At 36.7% G+C, this 20,693-nt stretch overlaps 1 protein-coding gene across 7 annotated transcripts in view; it reads left to right on the plus strand.

Annotated features, from left to right (window-relative positions):
- The first annotated feature begins 1,688 nt into the window (after window positions 1-1,688).
- Window positions 1,689-20,693, plus strand: part of LOC117413695 (carboxyl-terminal PDZ ligand of neuronal nitric oxide synthase protein-like) — a 109,386-nt gene continuing 90,381 nt past the window's right edge. For 3 of the 7 annotated variants that reach the window (XR_009329670.1, XM_034023000.3, XM_034022984.3), the window contains exons 1-2: window positions 1,689-2,301; window positions 2,679-2,750. Coding sequence is in view for 6 of the 7 variants with exons in the window: in XM_034023000.3 (XP_033878891.1) it covers window positions 2,197-2,301; window positions 2,679-2,750 (177 nt within the window). In the remaining variant the exon portion in view is untranslated. The remainder of the gene's footprint in view (window positions 2,302-2,678; window positions 2,751-20,693) is intronic. The other 4 variants (XM_059031827.1, XM_059031826.1, XM_034022992.3 and 1 more) reach the window with 2 other exon arrangements.

Consider the following 20,693-nt stretch of genomic DNA (forward strand, 5'->3'; position numbering starts at 1 on the left):
TATATATATATATATATATATATATATATATATATATATATATAATTGAGCTCAGTATATCAGCTTTGATGGAAAGGAGTACAATGACATATTTTTACACTAAACAGTCAATGGCTAATTTTCATATAATACAGCACCCACTGAGATGTTTTCTGTAATGTACAGTTTGTCTATATTCCTTAAATTCACTATAAAGAGAAGCTTTTTAGAATAATTGTTTTATCAAGTGTGTATTTACAATTAATGGTGAGGAGAAAATTTGGTGATTTCAGTAAGTTATAATTTTAGTCTTGGAAGTGTGCAAGGATATTGTCACTATTTAACCAATACAGAAAAAATTCCCAGTATTACAATGATGTGATAATCATAAAAACAACCATCTGAAAACCAATTAAATATGCTACTAGTGACAATTCCATTCCAAATAATTACTTATTTCACTGCCCCACGCTCTTGTGGCATCATAACCAACATTAGTTCATAATCAATTGATTATCTATTTAAACTGATTTAAATCCTGGTTTTAATACAGAGTCTAACCAAGGTATTTTACTCAAACTGTTCTTATTGATTTGTATTGAAGTTTCACTGCTACTGCATAGGAGATTGACAACCTATTTTCTGCAGTGTATATTGATTTTACCAAGGTCTTTGATTGAGCTGCTCAGAGACTTTGCTTATCGCTGAGATTTCAGTGGTTAATATGAGACATAGTCAGGAGGGGTGTATATCTCGACTGTATAATGTATTTGTAATTTGTATTCATAAATAAATGTATAAACAGATTCAATTAGTATGAGATTACTCAGGGAACTAGTGGTGTGAAATTCCTGGGAATGTACATTTGACAATTGACGGCAAACATTGATGCACACTAGCTGTGTGCCCTTTCCCTGGCTGTTATTTGTTTTGAAGTTGAAGGATGACATCAGAAATCTAGAAAAAGAATGTTCCACTCTGGGTTCTAAGTCATTGGAAACATAGCCAAAGTCCCACAATAATGCACATTGTTAACAGATTTGTATGCTATGTGTTTCTTTTCTTTTCTCTTGATATTTGTTTGCTTACCCTGAAACTGGTGCATTACTGGTTGAGCATTGCAATATGAGAAGATTCCTAGTATGATAGCAAACAAGTCTGAGATCTCAAGAGACTGGGTGAGATCTATGAATATCATCAGTGTATTGTTGGTAGGAATGAAAGATTAATAGACCAAAAACACAACAGTGGATAAACATTAGTTCCATTCTTAGCTTGCATGAGGCTCACAAATTCTACCAACAAATACCTGCTCTATTGTCAGTCACTTATTGGTAGATTATAAACTGTAGCCTACTGAAGGTGTAAGAAACAAACATAAAAACATTATTTGTTTATTCATTGCCCAAAATTTCCCTAACCCTATACTTACTCGTTGCAGTGCAATGCCAAGAGAAAATGTTAAATAATACCCCTTTATTATTCCCAGTGGGACAAAAATGACTGTCAATGGCTCAACACAAGTGCAGCTGTTCTTAGGTTAATAACCCAATTAAACCACCGACAACAGCTCTGTCTTACCACTTTATCAACTTTGGGAAGAGCTAACATTTGTTTTCCTCATTTCCAGGGGCCCTGGTACCACTAGGTGCCATACACCGTGTCTCTTGATGGTCAGGTTAAAATGAATGAGGAAAAGGAGTCAGTTTCCCCACCCACAAATCCATGATGTAGCTTCTGGCCAATGGAAACAGGCGGAATTCCCACATCCGACCAATCGGCGTCTCTTCCCGAATTATCCGTCGGAGTGTGTGTGTGTAAACCAGACATGGCGCTGCTGTAAATGGAAGAAACACGGGCAAGGAAAACACTGCAATTCCACAGTGGTCTATACGCTGGAAAATCATCTCACATATTCTATTTCAAAGGAATTATAATCACCAGAAAGAACCTTGTTTACTGAAGCAACATAACTGTTTTATTCAACTGAACGCAAGTCATCTTGTGTGTTTTACAATTGCTACAAAGTTACAAGGGTACCTGTATTGGACAGGATATCACTACGGTGACCTTTGAGAGACTCCCTGCAATGGACCGCTGGAGTTAAAAAGTTCTGTTAGGTTAATTTGACCCTGTTGCTTGCATCTAAACGCTTTTTGTTTTTATTTGTATTTATTTTGGGGGGTTTTAAAGACTCTGGAGCACCTTACAGAGACCATGCCAGCTAAAACCAAATACAATTTAGTGGATGATGGTCACGATTTAAGGATTCCTTTACACAACGAAGAGGCATTCCAACATGGGATCAATTTTGAAGCCAAGGTATGTTTCATATAAATTACAAAAAAAAAAAAAAAAAAAAAAAAAAAAAACAGCAGTAAAATAAACATTTGAGTTTGAAACGAAATTAATAAAACCCTGAATGTTGTTAGCCAACTGCTGTTACCTGACGCTTTTTTCTTGGTACACTTTCGATAACTTTTGTTTCCCGCTTTTGAGTTTCAATAGTTTTAGTTAAATGTAGCATACATGTGTATCCTGAAAACAGGGGATTAACACCAGACTGTGCCAGTACTGTGTGCAGTAATCTCAAATTTCTTAGTACCACAGTATAGCTGATGCTTATAAATATTCAGAATTTCACTAATACGAGGAAATTATCTGATTTTAATCTTTTTTTTTTCTTCTTTTTTTTCCAGTACATTGGTAGTCTGGATGTGCCCAGACCAAACAGCAGGGTGGAAATAGTTGCTGCTATGAGACGAATACGGGTAAGCATTCTAAAAGTTGTACAACACAGTTGGATCTAGGACTTTAGTCCCAGAAACGAGTCACGACAGAGTACGTTATGTATTGAGGGAAATATAACATAAGGTGGCGGCTCAAGGAAGTGTTTTTGTCTGAGCTTGGAATTGTGCATGCGAAGGGAAATGGGCTGGCTGCGGTTTAGACCACTCACCTTTCTAACTCCGTAATGGACAGTTCAATAAACGCTTGCATTCTTCGCGTGATGGCACAACAAGAAAGGTTTCGATTTGGTTGTTGTTGTTGTGTGTTTTTTTTTGTTTTGTTTTGTTTTTTTTTTAACTGAGATGTGATTGTGTTTAATTTGAGGCCTCCATAATGCTTAATGTTTATTTATTGGTCCCCGGTGTATATTTGCGTAAATACTTGTATTTTTTTTTTCTCCTTCAATACCGTAATTCAATAAAATGTAACATACCGGAGGAATCTGAAATATACACATTATTATTCTATATTTTTTGACAAGTTGGTAGGAGTTGTTTGAGAAATCATGCGTGGAACTTGAAATGCAGTTGTCTTATTCTAAGCAAAGTGTTGGGCTACATCGGTATGGGTGGGCAAAACTGTACTCTGACCCAGCTGTCACAACATATTGGTCAGATTACAGTACTAATGTTTTAGTTGGGAATAACACTGTACTATTCAGTACAATATTTAAATCATTGTTTCTGTTCAAATGCACAGCCTATACATGTTAGTCACTGTAACACAGATTTTATATCAGTTAATATTTGTATAAATGTTGCTAAAAATACATAATCTTATCTTAGTATAAAAAATAGGCAATTCTAATGCATAATTTAAGCGTCACATTGCATATCCATTAACCACATATCCTTTGTACAGGTAACTTACAATTAGGGCTCCCAACAGTCCAAGAATGCCTAAAATGTCTCTGCAGTGGATTTTAAATTATTCCCTGCAATTCTAGAGACCAGACCTGATCACAGTATCCTGTTTACTGACCATGCAGAATAATGCATGTGTTTAGTGTCCTGTTTACTGACCATGCAGAATAATGCATGTGTTTAGTGTGTCTTCAGTGTACCATAGTTGATGTTTTACTGCTGTTTAGAATGTAACTGCATCTGCCCTTTCACTTACTGTGTTTGGGTATGCTATTCTTCAGTTCAGTTTTTTTATTTCTCCAAAACTGCAAATACTCCTATCATTCAGAGGGAAAACTATAAGAAGTAGACAAACGATTCGACCAATGCCGTCTTCTTTAGCAGCGTCTCATCCTTTAGCTTCCAAAAAAAGCTAGCCATTTTATTATTATTATTATTATTATTATTATTATTATTATTATTATTATTATTATTATGTGTTCAGTGCTTATAAAGGCTATACAAGTCGACAGATCTGAAGGGACTAAATGTATGTATACTACATAGTATTTAAATATGTATCACGCAGTAAAAACATTAATATATGTGGTTTTTTTTGTTTGTTTTTTAATAATCATTACCCGAAAAAGACCCGGGTATTTCTCGGCGGGTACCCAGTTCTGGATTTTCTGCCAGATCAAAGAATCATGATAAGTTTTTATTCTGAAACGTGACACACTGCCAAAATGAAAACATTAAAGTTAGTATCGGCATGGCCTCCCTGAGTATTAACACAATCCTGGCAGTGTTGACGCATAGACCTGATCAGCGTCTGGATAGACTGCTGTGGGATGTTCCGACACTCTTCCTGTGCAGCTGGTTGGCTTGAACAACACAACAGTCAGCATAACGCTCGCCACGACGTCTTTGCACACGTTGTCTTCGGTCAGGTCTGTCAAGGGCAAAACGGCATTCATCGGTGAATAAAACACTCCACCACTCTCTCTGCCACCACCTCAGATGTTATCTGGCCCACAGAAGATGGCGATTTCGTCTCTCAGCTGTCAACATGTTACCCCTGAACAGCCTCCAAGCATGCAAATCATTTTCATGCAGATGGCGAGTTACATTTATTGTGCTGATACGCGTTTTATTTTTTCCTGGGATTTCTCATGCTGTAGCCACAGCAGTCTGAAAACGATTACGCAGATGGTTCAGTCCGATGTGACGGTCCTGGGTCGGTGACCCTCTGCCTTCCAGGATGTGGCCTGTCCCTCACAGAGCCGGTTTCCTGGTTTCTCTGGACTAGTCTGCTGATTGTTGAAGCAGAACATCTCATTCTCTGGGCAACTTCTCTCACAGACAGGCCGCCTTCAATCATGCTGATAGCAACCAGGCGATCTTCATTACTCAAGCGGGGCATGGTCATATCTTTCGCTGTTCTTGTGTTAATTAAAATCATGTCTTTTCGAATGACTATTTACACACATTCTTAATCAACTCATTTTGGCAATTAACTCAAATACCAAACACTAAGCACCTGGCCTTTTTATGAAATCACATGACTTGAGCTCAGTATTTTGTTATCCCAAGGAACAATACTACTCAAACAATCAACAAATATATCTGCTCACTATTTAAAATGTAAATAACATTATGTATGTGCCCAATGAGCTATTGATGAAAACTTAGACTGTTGCATTTTTATTGTGTGTGCGTGCGTCTATATATATATATAATATATATATATATATATATATATATATATATATATATATATATATATATATATATATATATATATATATATATATATATATATATATATAAATTTAGGGCTGTCAACTGATTCATAATGTTAATAGCAATTTAATCTTGATTTAAAAAGCTGAATCTGTTCATCTTTGTTTTAATTGCATATTTAATTGATACAGTTAGTGAATCCATCTCATTTAATTTTGTTTTATTACTGATGCTATCATCATCATCATCATCATCATCATCAAACAACCCAATTCTCTTATTTCTGGATTTTCTTTATCGTTTTAGATTTATTTACAATCCAGCATTGTTGTTAAATTGTTTGATCCAACAGCAAAATCACAGTGGAGTCAGTTTATTAATCACCTGACTGGATTTACAATTATCAGTTGTCTTTAAAGTTCCCTTTACTCATAAACTGATGTTTTTCATTTCCGCTTAAATAATAATAATTCTCTTTTTATTAATAACTTGAAATTGCCTAAATAAAACAAAACATTCACTGAGTAACGGTTATATCCTCCATAATTGTAAATAATATTGTTTAAAAATAGATGTAGTTATTGAAATAAAACAAAGCTACAATGTTAACAGGTCTGCAGTCAGTAGATAGCCAACATAACTGGTTCTAGTATCGTACTTACCTTGATTCTTGGGTTTGCAGCGATCTTAAATTTCTAAAAGAGCATTTCTTCTATCCAATGAACCATCAGAATGTTTTTAAAAAGTCCTTCAGTTGGAGTGCGTTGCTACATAATGTGCTCAGCCAATTGTGCGCCGCCCCCTGGGAACTCCCGTCCACGGTCGGCAGTGGAATAGCCTGGACTCAAACCGGCGACCTCCAGGCTATAGCGCACATCCTGAACTCCACGCGGAGTGCCTTTACTGGATGCGCCACTCGGGATCCCCTCTGATTCATTTTTTTAATCTCAAGATTAATTTTTCACTTGATAGCCCTTATATATGTAACGTGCACAGGGGTAGGGGTCAGGGCTGGTAGGTGATGCAATCTAAAACATGCAGACATAAGCCCGATATCTGCTCCTGCAAGGGAGCCTGGCTCTTTTGTACAGCAGTATCGGTGCTATGCTTCAAAGCGGAGGTCCTGGGTTCACGTCCGACCTCCACCTCTGAGAAGCCCCTGCTTGTGGGAACCGAGGTTCGCCACGTACATATTTCACCAGCTCCCCTTGAGAAGTAACTGTTGTCAGTAGTTCTTTGGCAGGCTGCTTCTGAAATCTTCATTTCAGGTTAACATGGAAGGTTTCTGTTTGCTGTTACGGTGTGCAGCCTGTCGGTTTTAACTTTGTGATAAAACGGGGGAAGTTTTCTAGACTGCTGTTGCTTTAAACTGGGTCCACCCATGAGACTGTGGAGGTCGGAGTGTCTAAATTCAGAATAATTGACTTGGGGAAAGCTCTGTTAAGCAGTGCATGCTTTTTTTGCAGGAAGCTCTTTGATGTGGAATTTAAATACACCAACATTCAATTATTGCAAATACCAAGAAGCAAGGACATAAAAGGGTATTGATGTTGTGGAAGTCCGAGTTACTTCGTATTTCCAGAATATTTTGCAGGCAGTTATATTCACCCTGAAAAAACGAGGATCAAAGTAATCTGAATCCATCTGAACACTTATTAAAACGACATTTAAAGGAGTGCTACAGTAACTACGATTTCTTATTGTCTCCCACAAGTTGTTTCCTTCAAATGTAAAAAAAAAAAAAAAAAAAAATGCTTTAAAGAATGATCAATCTTTAAAGCATTTATATATAGATAGGTAGATAGATAATACACATTAAAGTACTTTTTATGCTTAGTTTCTCAGTATAACTTTTAACTACTGGTGAAAGCACTGAAGAGTATTAACCTGTAGTTTGAAGATTTAGAAAACATATTTTGCTGTACTAGGTTGCTGTTCTGTGGTACATGTATTGTTTTATAAGAAGCTGCAAAAGATTTTGATGTTTACTGCAAACCCGATCAAATAATAATTCACAAAACAAGTGCATGCATATTGTAAAACCACCTGCGATTTAGCATTTCATTCTTGATCATAAGCCATGTTAGTTAAATGAAAACATTACGCCTTCCTTATATTTTTGTTTGGAAGGAGGACTGTGGTGGTTCATTGGCAAGGGTTGAATATCGGCGTAAGTTGACTAACTGCTCATGTTCAAGGAATTGACAGAGCTAATGTTTTATATTTTGGTCACCTTACTTGACATGAAAGTGACACTAAAATAACATTACTTTAGTCAACCTGTGTTTGGATTTAGCGGTGGATTTGTGTTAAAATCGGTGGCTTTTCCATGAAATACTTTTAAAGGTAAGTAAACATTTCTGTTTGGTTTGAAGGATCGTTTTGCATTTTTTTACTGTTAAGTTGTAATTGTGTCACATAGGGGGAGAAGTCAGTGACATTGCTGGAAACTGATAATCAAATGCCCTTTTCTTACTCTGTACATTATTGAGTGATTAGCTAATTGATTAGTTATCTCCCAAAGCAAATCCATGTGCTAACCTGTTCTTGATTAAACAAGTGCAGTTTAATAATACATACCAGTACCTTGGGAGTAGGGATGTAACGGTTATGATTTTACTAAACCAAAACCGACATTTTCGTAAAATTCCAAACTGAACAATACCAATAAAGGCCTATTCACACCGGATGCCACGACAAATTATGTTGTATGTATTTACGTAGTTATGAAATTCAAGAAGTTATCATTATAAAATATAATAAAATAAATGATATTAATCGTCGATTTGGCAAAAAAATCAAAATCAAATAGTAGCAAGCCTAGTTATTGGCAACAAAAATATTGTTTAAACAAAATAGATAGGACTACCTAACGCAATCATTTCAGTGCATTCTGATGTTTTATTTTTTGATTTCTCACAGATACCTTGTTACTGGCGACTCCTTCACCACCATAGCATACAGCTATAGGATGCGTGGAATATATGTAATAATGGCCCGCGGATCTCATGGCACTAGAAGCTACACTCCTAACAAAATCCTGTAGTCAAAACCAGTTTGTTTATTTTAATATACCAATAGTGCTTACTTTCCGATTTCCTCCTATTTTCTCATTATTTCTGTTTGTATTCTTTTATCGAGATATTTCTTGTGCTGCTTGTCATAAAGAACAAGATGTTCTGCACTGCTATAATCAGACGTTCCCCCATCTTGCCTGTGATATTTGACGCACAAGTCTGAATACAAAAATAGCAGCAAAACGTCGGGTGTAAAAAACCCTGCAAATATATGCTATAGTGTGTATAGCCCTTTAGAAGTGAAAAAGCTGATGCTGTAATTTTGAGTTAAAAAAAAAATGGTTGAGTCTGTCGCGTCTGTTAAATTATTCTGTGTAGACCTAATACAATTTCTTTTTTATAATGATGCTAATCTGGCCAAAACCGTATTGAAAGAAAATACATTTGTTATTATTAGTTTATTTAGCAGATGCCTTTATCCAATTCGACGTACAGAGACTAGGGTGTGTGAACTATGCATTAGCTACAGAGTCACTTACAACAACCTCTCACCCAAAAGACGGAGCACAAGGAGGTTAAGTGGCTTGCTCAGGGTCATACAATGAGTCAGTGGCTGAGCTGGGATTTGAACCGGGGACCTCCTGGTTACAAGCCCTTTTCTTTTACCACTGGACCATACAGCCTTTTTAACAAAAAAAGACTGGATGTCAGGTGAAAAACCGAACCAATTATAACCGACTTGCATCCCTACTTGGGAGTGCATACTAATTGTGTTTTCCCTCCCCATGGTAACTTTAATGACTTTCTGGACCACATTGACATAGAAGCCAAGGAATGAATCTTGCAACTGACACAATTTTGTTTCTTCTTAATTTTAAAATGTTTTTTTTTTTTTGTGGTAATCCTAATGAAATAATGATCATGGCTTTATTTAAAATGTATTGAGTAAGAGGGTGTTAAGGGGGCGTTTTAATTTATTTTATCTTCATGTTTAATTATAAGGCCCTTCTGTTTACCTGCTCTACAGTGATTGACTAATGACTAATCCTCCAGGTAACTTTCATATGAAAAGCACCCATGAATCATTATTGCCACTCTTTGGAGAGCTGCAGTTCCCTAACCTGATGAGGTGCTGCTCAGATATCTCGGTGCTATTCAGGAGAAAACATCAGTTCATTATCCGTGATTCTAGGAGGCACAATATTTGATTTGGAGAAAACACATACTATAAAGTTTCTGTAGTATACGTTATATATGCCACATTGGGGGATATATATTACAAGGTCGTTTTTTTATTAGTATTGCCATGGGCTTTAAAGGAAATATTGATAGATATGAAAGCTTACTTTTGCTTTGCTTACCTTTTGATTTGTGCACGTTTCACCTTTTCTCCGATGTATTGTTTGGTCTCTTACTTGCTGTGTGAACAGTAAAATCATTTTTTTATCTCCCTTGCATCCAAACACCCACTTTTTCTTTACTATGCATAAAAAACATTGCCATAAAATTGTGCTTTTCTCAGAGTGCGTTCTGTCCAGACCAGAGTGACATGTGGACTATAGAGACTTGTGTGCTAGTTTGCAAGAGGTTTCGCATTATTTCTGTCCTGTCTGTGCAGTTTTGACTTGGTCCGGAAGCATTATAATGGAAAAAAAAAAAGAAAAAGAAAACTCTGATGATACTTATTTGTAATATGTAGGTTATAGAGACAGGGTAATTGTGCGGTATAGTTTTCAAGATGTTTTGCATTGTTTAAGTTTTGTTTTGGTCTGGCTTTATTTAACATTGAAAGTACCTTTGTGTTGTGGTATAACAATGTTTCAACCTAGACTGAGACTGTCCTGAATAGGTCGCACATGTTTCAAGATGTATGTTAATTCCTAGGAGAGGAGCATTCCACACTGTCAGACAGTGTTCTGCATGACTTGTTAAAAACAGATTTGAATAAGTACAGTGACTAAAGTACAGATCATCTGTGTGTCATACTGTACTTGTCAGCCCTCTGCTAAAGGACATTTTCTATTTAAAAAAAAAAAATATTCCATCTATGTCACAAAATTTTGCATTGTAGCAAAAATTTAATCTAGGCCTCAATCTTTTGTACTCTTGAATTTTCTATTTTGTTTTCCTTACAGGAATTTTAGTAATTTTATATATGTTTAGCCCTGTTCACACTTGCATTTTTATACCGGTGTCGTACCAGTATAACTGTATCGATACGAAACTAAGACAAGAGCAAGTTTTTTGTACCGGTACAGTTGCGATCGGAACCTTCAGAAAAGTGCATTTTTTCATCTAGATTACGCTATGTCATCATTACCATGTTTGTTGTCAAGACACTATGGTCAATAGTAAAATAGACTTCACAAGTTCTTTATATTTTTTAACATCGATAAAATAAGCTCAAAGCAGCTCAATCTGATAGCACTCCATTAACTGTCAATAGAACATCTTCTCGCGAGCTCTATATCCCACAACCCTTTGCTTGCAGCGTGACGGAGGTCCCCATAGAGAATCAGTGGAGTTGAGTATCTTGGTGTAATACAGAATATCTTTGTAAGTGTATCAATATAAATCAGCTTAGATGTGGACAGGTATATCACAAAAGTATCAGTCTTGTACTGGTGTTGAAAAGTGAGTTAGGATAGAAAGTGTTATCGTATCGATATATTCTAAACCGAAACTAATTTTATCGTTCCGATAATTGGTATTGGTTGGCAAAAGTTAAGGTAAGACTACTGGGCTTTGTACAGTTATGAGTCATATTGTTATTTTACATCCTTACTTTTTTGTTTTAGCCAACTAGTAGCCAGCAAATAAGAAAACATCTCCTGTTTTCTGCAGGTAAAAGAATGAATGGAGACTGGGTGGTTCAGATGATTTCTCTTTCCACCTTTAAGTTTGACACTGAACAAAACTAGATAGGATGTGAGCCAGGGAAGATGCCAATGAATTTGAATTGATAGCTATTGTGTGCTGAAGTTAGTGAATATAGTTATTTCACAGTTTAGCAGATGTTTGTTTTCTTGAATATTGCATTGGCTGACAGGTATTTTACTTGTGTTTATATATATATATAATATATATATATTAGTATTGTGGAATAACATACAGGTTTTCTTGTTTAGAACATTTATGCGTAGTACTGTGTAATGCATTTCTACCAATGAGTCACAGCTGAGGCAGGTACTGTATGATTCAGATATATATGTGAGGTTTGCCTACACATTGGGTTTTTGTTCTTCAGTAGATGGACAGACGGCCACAGTGTCTAAAATACTACAAATCCCATTGGAAGCAAAACTAACAAGATGAGGTGGTGTATGGAGGAGCTGAAGAAAACATGTAATTGTCCTGTGCCTTTCAGTACTTTATTCTTATTAGGGGATAGAAAATATATCTGCCAATCTTCTGTTTCTCCCCAGGATATGAACTTCCAACCCCATCTCTAATGGAAGTTACACCTGAATGTCTGGACAAGTCCACAGCCGTTTGATGCTGAGGGCATCACTTCTTCTCTGTGTAACAAACCACTGATATTACCCTTTTAATAACAAGGACTGCAGTCCAGCATTTAAAATTAGCTGATTACTGCAGAGTAATTTATTTTCTGAAAAATTGAGTAATTAGGGTAGGGTTTGCAATTGGGGCATTACAGCTTGAAACTTCTCCTGTGTACATGGCTAAGAAATGTACAGTGACATGGCATCCCTTGGGTAGCTACAGTCTGAGATGACTGCAGATTACAGCTACATTTGTATTTCTGCACTACCACATAAATTCCAAACCTCGATACTTAACTTAAAAATTGTAATTGAAGGAAAGGCTTGTCATACATTTTTTTTCATGAAATCTTAAAGTTTTAAAACACAAGCTTTTTGTCTTTTTAAAAAAAATAAATGTAGTATTTGCCAATTTTTTTAATTATAATTTTCTCCCAATTTAGAATAGCCAATTATTTTTAGGCTCAGCTCACCTCTACCGCCCACCAGCGCTGACTCAGGAGGGCGAAGACGAACACACGCTGTCCTCCAAAGCGTGTGCCGTCAGCTGACTGCTTCTTTTCAAGCTGCAGACCCACCATGCAGCCACCTCAGAGCTACAGCGTCGGAGGACAATGCAGCTCTGGGCAGCTTAAAGGCAAGCCTGCAGGTACCCGACCAGATTACAGTGGTCGTTGGTGAGCCGAGGACACCCTGGCCAACCTAAGCCTGCCCCTCCACCGCTCCCGTTCACAGTCGGCAGTGGAATAGCCTGGACTCGAACCGGCTATATATATATTTTTAATAACAACAAAAAAGCACCCCCCCTTCATATCTGATCTATTTTGTACCTATTGCTCTTTTCTTTAAAACCAGAATTCCAAGAGGCATATTGAGAACATTATATTAATTATTTCTGAAGGATAGCAGCACTACTTAATCCCTATATCAAGTTTCTAGGGCAGGATCTAATCACAAAGCCATCAACTTGATTGCTGCGTAAGATTATAGAAAATTGAAATCTGATGAAATATCACCTCGGTTAGCAGCAGTGAACTTGAAGCGCTGCTTGTTTTTCTGATGTCCTTCTGTGTGTGATTCTTGGAAGTTGCGTTCCAGGGAATTTCATCATCCCCCCACAAACCCATTTTTGTTTCTCCTCAAAAACCTGAGTTCTGTATTTACACAGGGTGACAGTCATACAACTTTGTGTGCATATTTCCCGTTGCAATTGTGTCTCCAAAGACTCCTCTAACGCAAGTCTGCAAACTGTCCTTGGATCAATAATAAAGGCAACTAAAGAAAGTAATTTGTGGGCAGTGTTCCTCATTATGTGTCCCGCAGAATCGAGGAGTGGTCTCCGTATAACACGTTAATCAGCCAGTCAAAACAGTACCAGCACGAGCCTGCTCCCGCGCTATAGTACAATGGTGATAGTTTGGAGGGTCTAATTTGAAATAAGGAGGCTGTCAAGGCCGTGTCAGTCAAGAAACAGAGCAACCTGGAAAGCCATTTTAAAACCACCCATAACGATTGTGCAGTCCGTTTTCCTATGAGAGTCGAAAAGAACAAATAAAAGACCTGAAAGTTTCCCTAAATTATCAGGAGAGGCTGTTAACTGAAACAACTGGGCGTGTATCTGTAGTAACTGAACCGTCTTTTCTTGCCTTCCTTTTTAGGTGTTTTCTTTCCTTGGAACATGATTGTGGTATTGAGAGTATTATTAAATAACTGTGTGATCATATTGTGTTCTTGGGGAAACCCTTCTATAACCCTACCAATCAGGAATATACAGCAGGAGAGGTAGAGGCGAGTTCCCCATGATCTAAAACAGTGTATAGATTTGTCTACTCAGTGGTAAGATGGTTACAACAGCAATGTATCAATTGCAGCTAGGTCAGCATCATTATAAATGCCATCACATATCTGAAAGCTTTGTCATCAGACTTCGGTCCTCCAGCTGTGAAAACAAAACCCCCACAGGTCAGAGGAGGCTGCATTCTTAAACCGCAAGTGTTCTCAGCTAAATGGCTCTGCTATTGATTTCTCATTAATGCTGCGACCTGTCCACACAAGAACTGTACCAACACAGTGTTTACAATTTAATCTCGTCTGAAAAGGAGCCGGACATCTCCTTCACTGATCAGTTTTTCATATGAGGGTTGGATTTTAAAGATGTTTTTTTTTTTTTATTGCAAAGAGAGCAATAACAAATGGAAATGGAAAACACATGTCAAGTTCTTTGATCATAAAACTCCAAATTACCTGTGGGCACTTTCATGGAAAGGGAATGCTGTATTTTATTAAAAACATTGCTTATGAATTCTGTACTAATTGTGGGTTGTGTTATTCATAACAGCTTTATTGATCAGTGAGAAATTAAATTTGTAGAAAGTGTTTATTGCCACCTCATAACATAAATAATTCTTCATAAATAAATACTTATCATATCAGTAACCTAATCTAAATGATTCATTATATAAGCAACAGATTGACATTCAGATGATTTTCTATTCTTAAGACTTTTGATCACCAAAAACCATGTGTAGAAGAAAAAAAAAAAAAAAGACTGAGAATACTTATAGATTCTCCTTGGAGGAAAGTGCCTGTTTGATTAATTTAGGAACAATCATCAGTATGGGTATTGAGTAGCTGGTATTTATCTACTTTAATAATTGCAGTTAGACTAAATCAAGCTCTTTAAGTACTATTTCAATATAAAAATCAATACAATAATGAATGTAAAAGTCTTTACATATTAGCCTCAAATTGACAAGCTGTTCAACCCCTTTTGCACAACCCTGATTATTAGCAGCATTCCAAAAACTGGCATCTGTGACCTTCAGTACTTCAAAGACTACAATGTTTTAAGCCTAAAAGCATTTCATGAAAAGAGCTCATACAAGTAGGCATGAATTAATTAACCTATGCATTAGTATACTGTGTATTTTTTCTTTCTATTAAACCCTCTTCAATTGTTTTACAATTTGTATTGAATATGTATAGGATTATAAAACAAATATAGGCACTCTTGGACTACCAGAAAGTGTGGAGGTCACATGACAGATGAGAAGCAAAAGCATTAAAATGAGTATGGATAGATTACCAGAACCTTCCTTCCTTGGACCCAGAAAGGGACATTTTGAAAAAAGGAGGCATATTCTAAAACATTTATGCTGGCTGGTTCTAAAAACATGTATGTTACTAATTGGACATTTGTGCAGAAATAAAGAAAATAATAACAATTTGCATCTGCAGTTAATTGAAACCCTGTACTCTACCAGGAGCAAGGTTGTGTGTAGTTTTGTAAAACCATTGGAAGTATTTGTGGTGAGATCCTCAGTGGTTAAATATTGGGAGGTAAGTACAAATAAACTTGTTCCTGATCTTACCAGACTATGATAAATTTAGATGATACATTGTAGCATCTTTATGCAGTGTGATCAGTCCCCTCACCACCCCCATAGAGACAGCCTGCTGAGCTTTCTTCCCTATTAGTGTTGGTATATGGTTGCCCTTGCATGGTTCTGAATCCTGCGTGTTGTTTAAAATTTAAACCCTTGCCCTAAATGTTTCATATGTTAAATGAGAATAAGTGCTTTGCAATGAATGTGTGTTGGATTAAAGGTGTTTAAATTTAGCCATAATAGAAAGTTTGGGAAAGTCCGTGTCTGGGCAAAAAAGCCAGATAGTTTGTAATGTCAAAAACAAGAAAATGGCATTATGAAAAATGTCAATTAGGAAAAAAAGCAGTCTGTACTCTGGGATTGTAATTAAGGCTTTAAAGGTTCTGCTGAAAGAAAAAAAAAATGGTGTGCGTGCCTATATAATCCCACTCCAACTGATGTTGTTGGCTTCCTGTATAGCCATTGGGACACTGTCACTGTGCTTATAGAACCACACATTCATATTGATGGTCCTAGGAGTGCTTTGGTAAGTGTATTCATTCGATTGATGAAATATCATACTGGTACAAAATACATTATCCAGTGTCTGCTTAAGAAAGCTCAGTACTGGGATTTCTAGCTGGGAGACCAGACTTCTCAAGTTCATGACAGCTACCATTTCTCTCCTATCCCTGTGGCCACTTAGCCTGACATAACAGGACAGTGGTTCATTCATCTGGATGATGTGACGTCCCTTTTAAGACTTTAATGAACTTTTTTCTACCTGTGCATTGTATTTCTTCTGTCAACAACTAATTTGTTCCACTAGTATATTTTCAGCGTCTGTGAAGACCCACAGCCAATTGACGGTTTTGTGTCAAATCCGGTTGTTGTCGTGGCAACCCAGATCTTTATGTGAACAAAAAACAGCTAGTGCGGTGATTTCATTACAGTCCTCAGAGCCAAATTCACTTGATACCTGATTTACCAGATCAAAGGAAGAAATCCAGTTACAAAGAAGTACACACTCTATGTGAAATTAAAACTCCTTACACTTGCTCTAATTAAGAAAACAAAGAAAGTACACTTTACCCTTCATGGATACAATGCACTTTGACTATATCGTGCATTATTCATCTCGCTCAATTGTTAATTTTAAATATTACGTTTTTTGTTTGACTAAAATAACTTTTGGACCGAGTTCTCGGTCAGTGAGATGCCAAATTTAAATAAGTGAACCCTGTAATGCCCATTTCTGTCTCACATATGTAGAGTTCTACGTTTCCAGTTTATTCCGAATTTTACAGAAATATTACAGAATTTTTTTTTTTTAACTGGACGTCAGTTTTTACTGATTTATACCCAATTGTTGGCTATTATTCAGTATTATCCCAGTACTATTTTCTAGGTAATCCACAATAATTTGATTAAAATGCTGTTTTATTTTGACTCCGACATTGTAATAAGCAGCCCTACACTGTATCCTAGGATACAGCAGATGTTTAGATGTTAGAGTATCAAATAAAGGAACATACTAAAAAATAAGTAACACATTAAACTAAAACAAGAAAGTGAACAGAGAGGAAAGCAATCCATTTATGCAGCTTTTACACACGCTTTAATAAAAAGAGAGCACAGAATGACTGTGTTAATGAGTTTGTCAGAGCGCTGTGCTTTGCTTGACAGCCACTGTTTATTGCAGAGGTATGTATCGGTGACTTCGTGCGACAGTACTGTCTGTCCATCAGCTAAAACACTGCCTAACGCCGACAATCTTAATCATAAATATTTGACAGAAAATGGTGATGCTTTAGTTGGTAAACTTACATGGAACGCATTGATGGAAATGTCCGGTGTGATTTTTGACGCGTCTCCTGATGGCTTGCACCAACCAGTTCTGTCAGTTTTGTTTTATTTTTATGATTTCAAGGCGAATAAACCTGGCTTGTTTTGTGCTGATGTTATGTTCATACCTTCTGTAGATACTGTTTTCCGTCAGTGCAGCGACTGCCCAATCGTTTGCAAAGTACCAGTTAACATGGGAAAATGTGGCTTGGACTTGCACAGATTGTGCTTTATCAGACTTGCCAGGAACATTAAACCTAATAAGAGACCAGACCTGCTACACATTCTATTCCACGTGTAGTGTGTATACTGAGATCCCCCCCCCCAGATTTTTACCAATGTTTCAATTAAAAACATTTTTTTTAGTGATTTTATCCCTATTTTAACATAAGTAAAATAAATTCCCGGAAACATTTCTTAAAGATAAAAACCGAAAATGCGGAACACTACACATATGATAAAATTCTTAGCCACCTCTCTATTATTATTATTATTATTTTTTTTTTTAAACCTAGCCTCACAAGCCAGAATTCTTCATATGCAGTACAGAATGTGTTCCGTATAAGAAACGGTATCTAGTTACGTAAATAAAGTGGATTTTCTCATTTCCAAAATGCTTGGGCATTACAGGGTTCATTTTCCCAGTGTCTTCGAACCACTGTGCACAGCTGACTTGCAGTAGGAAGAGTGAGTCTACTTCATAGAATCAGGCAGCTGATGGACACTGCAGAACGAGAAAGCCTGCTGTAATTGACAACACACAATAACCTTTCACCTCCCACCACAGTCTGTTATATATGGTTCACATTTCTAGTTCAGTTCTTTAGGACCACTCTGGAGAAATGGAATAGTCTTACCAATGCCTGAAAGCAGATTGTCTCTTAAACCTGGATCTTTAGAGTGGGAGGAAAGAGGGTTCTTTCAATTGCTGGGGGCAGTGAGTTCAGAGTAACTCTTCCAGACCCTCAGCCTTTGTCATGTTTTGTTTGAAAAGCCCAATAAAAATGAAAAAAAAGCCCACACAGTATGTACTAATAATAGAGCTCTTGCAGTATCGATTGCTTCAAAAGTGGATTGATCAAAGGGTGTTTTCTTGAGTCTATAAAGTTATTTAAGCCTGGTGTGATGGAATGTACTAAAATAAAAAATACAATTCTGTTGACCGAAGCAAAAAGCAAGACAGGCACTATTGAGCATATATGTACCTGTAACCTTCAGTCTAATATTGGAATCATGAGGTGCTCTGAAGATGGGTTATATTAATGTTTTGTTGGATTCTCAACACTTTTCATATACATGTATGTGTTGTTTATGGCTCTTGTACCTTTGTCTGATGTTCGGTCTGATGCTCTGGTCCCATATATACTAACAGCTTTTCATTTGAGTAATTGCACTAAGCCGTGTATGGCAGTAAATGTTTATGAGAGAGGTTTTGATAAGATTGTGAATTGGATTCAGGGAAGGGCAGGCAAAGGAATACCAAAAGGAAATGAGAGGATAATTAGACCGCAGGGCTCAACATGAAGAGCAATAGCAGTCTGTATTGGTTTTATTGGTGAAAAGAGATGCAAGATTCATCAAGCACAGAGGGAAAGAAAAGTTAATCTACATAGACATTGTTTGCCAGTTTTAGTACATTTGTGGACAGCCTTCTAAGGGTTATTTTGTTAAAGGTAGCTCCATATAATGTATTCATATTCTGCTAATGGAAAGTACTGATGTGTAAATGAGGGACTTTATACCTATAGTTTATCCCCCCCCCCCCCCCCAATTTAATGCCTTCATCTTGTCTTCTGGCGCTGTGCTTTCTGCTTGGCTGGAGTTTCATTTACTGGGATAATCCTTCACCTTTTTGTCTGTAAATGTAACTACTACTCCATAGAGAAGGAGACATGTAGCTCAATGGATAGAGGAACTGTATCTAGTAGAACTGAGATGAAGCAAGCCTATTTGCATAATAGTATTACTTTTTATGAGGCTTTAAGCTTGTTGTATTGGATGTTGTTGCTTAATTGTTCATCAAATGTGCTGTTGAACCTGTAATACACTGCAATGGTAATGCCTTCAATGGCACAGTACCCCTACATTGCTTACCCAAGTATGCTCATATGTGGCCATAAGTGTAGCCTGTCTGAGGTTTTAGATATGTGACCATCTGGAGCATCACCTATTTGACCATCAAATCTCAATTTTAAATCCCAGATGTTTATCTGAGCACATGTTTTAATGAGCTTTAGCTGTGTACTTTGTGTGTTAAGAATAAAATTGTCTGCAATCAACTTTGCCTTGGAAGAACAGGTTATGTTTTGTCAACTGCCTTTGGAAACTGTGAAATTAATTGTCCATGCATGCTTTCTTTGTTTGAATGTACTTAGTGCTGCCTCTGATAAGCTTCTGACATTTGTTTTATGAAAACCAGTTATTGTATCTTACTGTTATGTCTTTGCTCATATCTGTTTTCTTCTAGTGTTAATATGCCAGTGTCCTTAAGCGACATTATTACACTATCTTAAGTGGGTCTCGTAATTGGAGTTTATAAATTAACTTGAGAAATGATTAACTGCAGATAAGGTTATTCAAAGGGTACAACTACCAAAAGTTTTGTATTACCCTATAGAATTCATTCATTTTGCTTCATAAAGTCGAATGAAACATGCAGAATAATGTTCCATTATCCGCTTTGTAGTTTTCCATATACTTAACGAAAAACTGACAATTGCAAAATCTGACATTTTGAAATCTGACTAAATACTGTACTACTATTATGGCTTCCTGTAGACTTCTGCAATATCATTTTGTAGTTTCTTTGATTTACATGATGTTAAATAAAAGTTGTGTGTGTGGTGTGTGTTTTTTTTTTTTTTTGTCTCAATCCTACAATTTTAGGTGATGCAAAACTTTTGGACATAGCTGTATGTCAGCAGTGTGGAGTAGTGGTTAGGGCTCTGGACTCCTGACCGGAGGGTTGTGGGTTCAATCCCTAGTGGGGGACACTGCTGCTGTACCCTTGAGCAAGGTACTTTACCTAGATTGCTCCAGTAAAAACCCAACTGTATAAATGGGTAATTGTATGTAAAAAAAAAATAATGTAACTGTATGTAAAAATAATGTGATATCTTGTAACAATTGTAAGTCGCCCTGGATAAGGGCGTCTGCTAAGAAATAAATAATAATAATAATAATAATAATAATGTCAGATGGTTAAAAAACAGGTTGGGTAGAAGACGGCAAACTTTAACGATACCTTGATAGACACCTTTTGTATCAGTCAGTCACAATTTTTACAGTACAGCAAAGCTAGACATTATTTTCTGTCATTCTGCTCAGCAATGTGGATGAAGAGAAAACAGCCCAAGAGCAGCTGACTAGAATTTCACAGACTAAACTCTGGGTTTTCTGCGTTTGCATAACACATTATCCACGGAGCATGCTTAATTTCCTCCAACCATAAACACTCCAGCATTCAAGGGAACTGGATAGATTTCATTGCATAATACAGTTCTGAGCAGAGAAACTGTCCTATAATGGATTTTCATCACATTTCTATCAAATGCTCTTCAGTTATTTATTCCCGTATTTCAACCAATCTTTCTTTTTCATTTTTGCATT

Source organism: Acipenser ruthenus, chromosome 10, assembly GCF_902713425.1.
Source record: "Acipenser ruthenus chromosome 10, fAciRut3.2 maternal haplotype, whole genome shotgun sequence".
NCBI lineage: Eukaryota > Metazoa > Chordata > Actinopteri > Acipenseriformes > Acipenseridae > Acipenser > Acipenser ruthenus.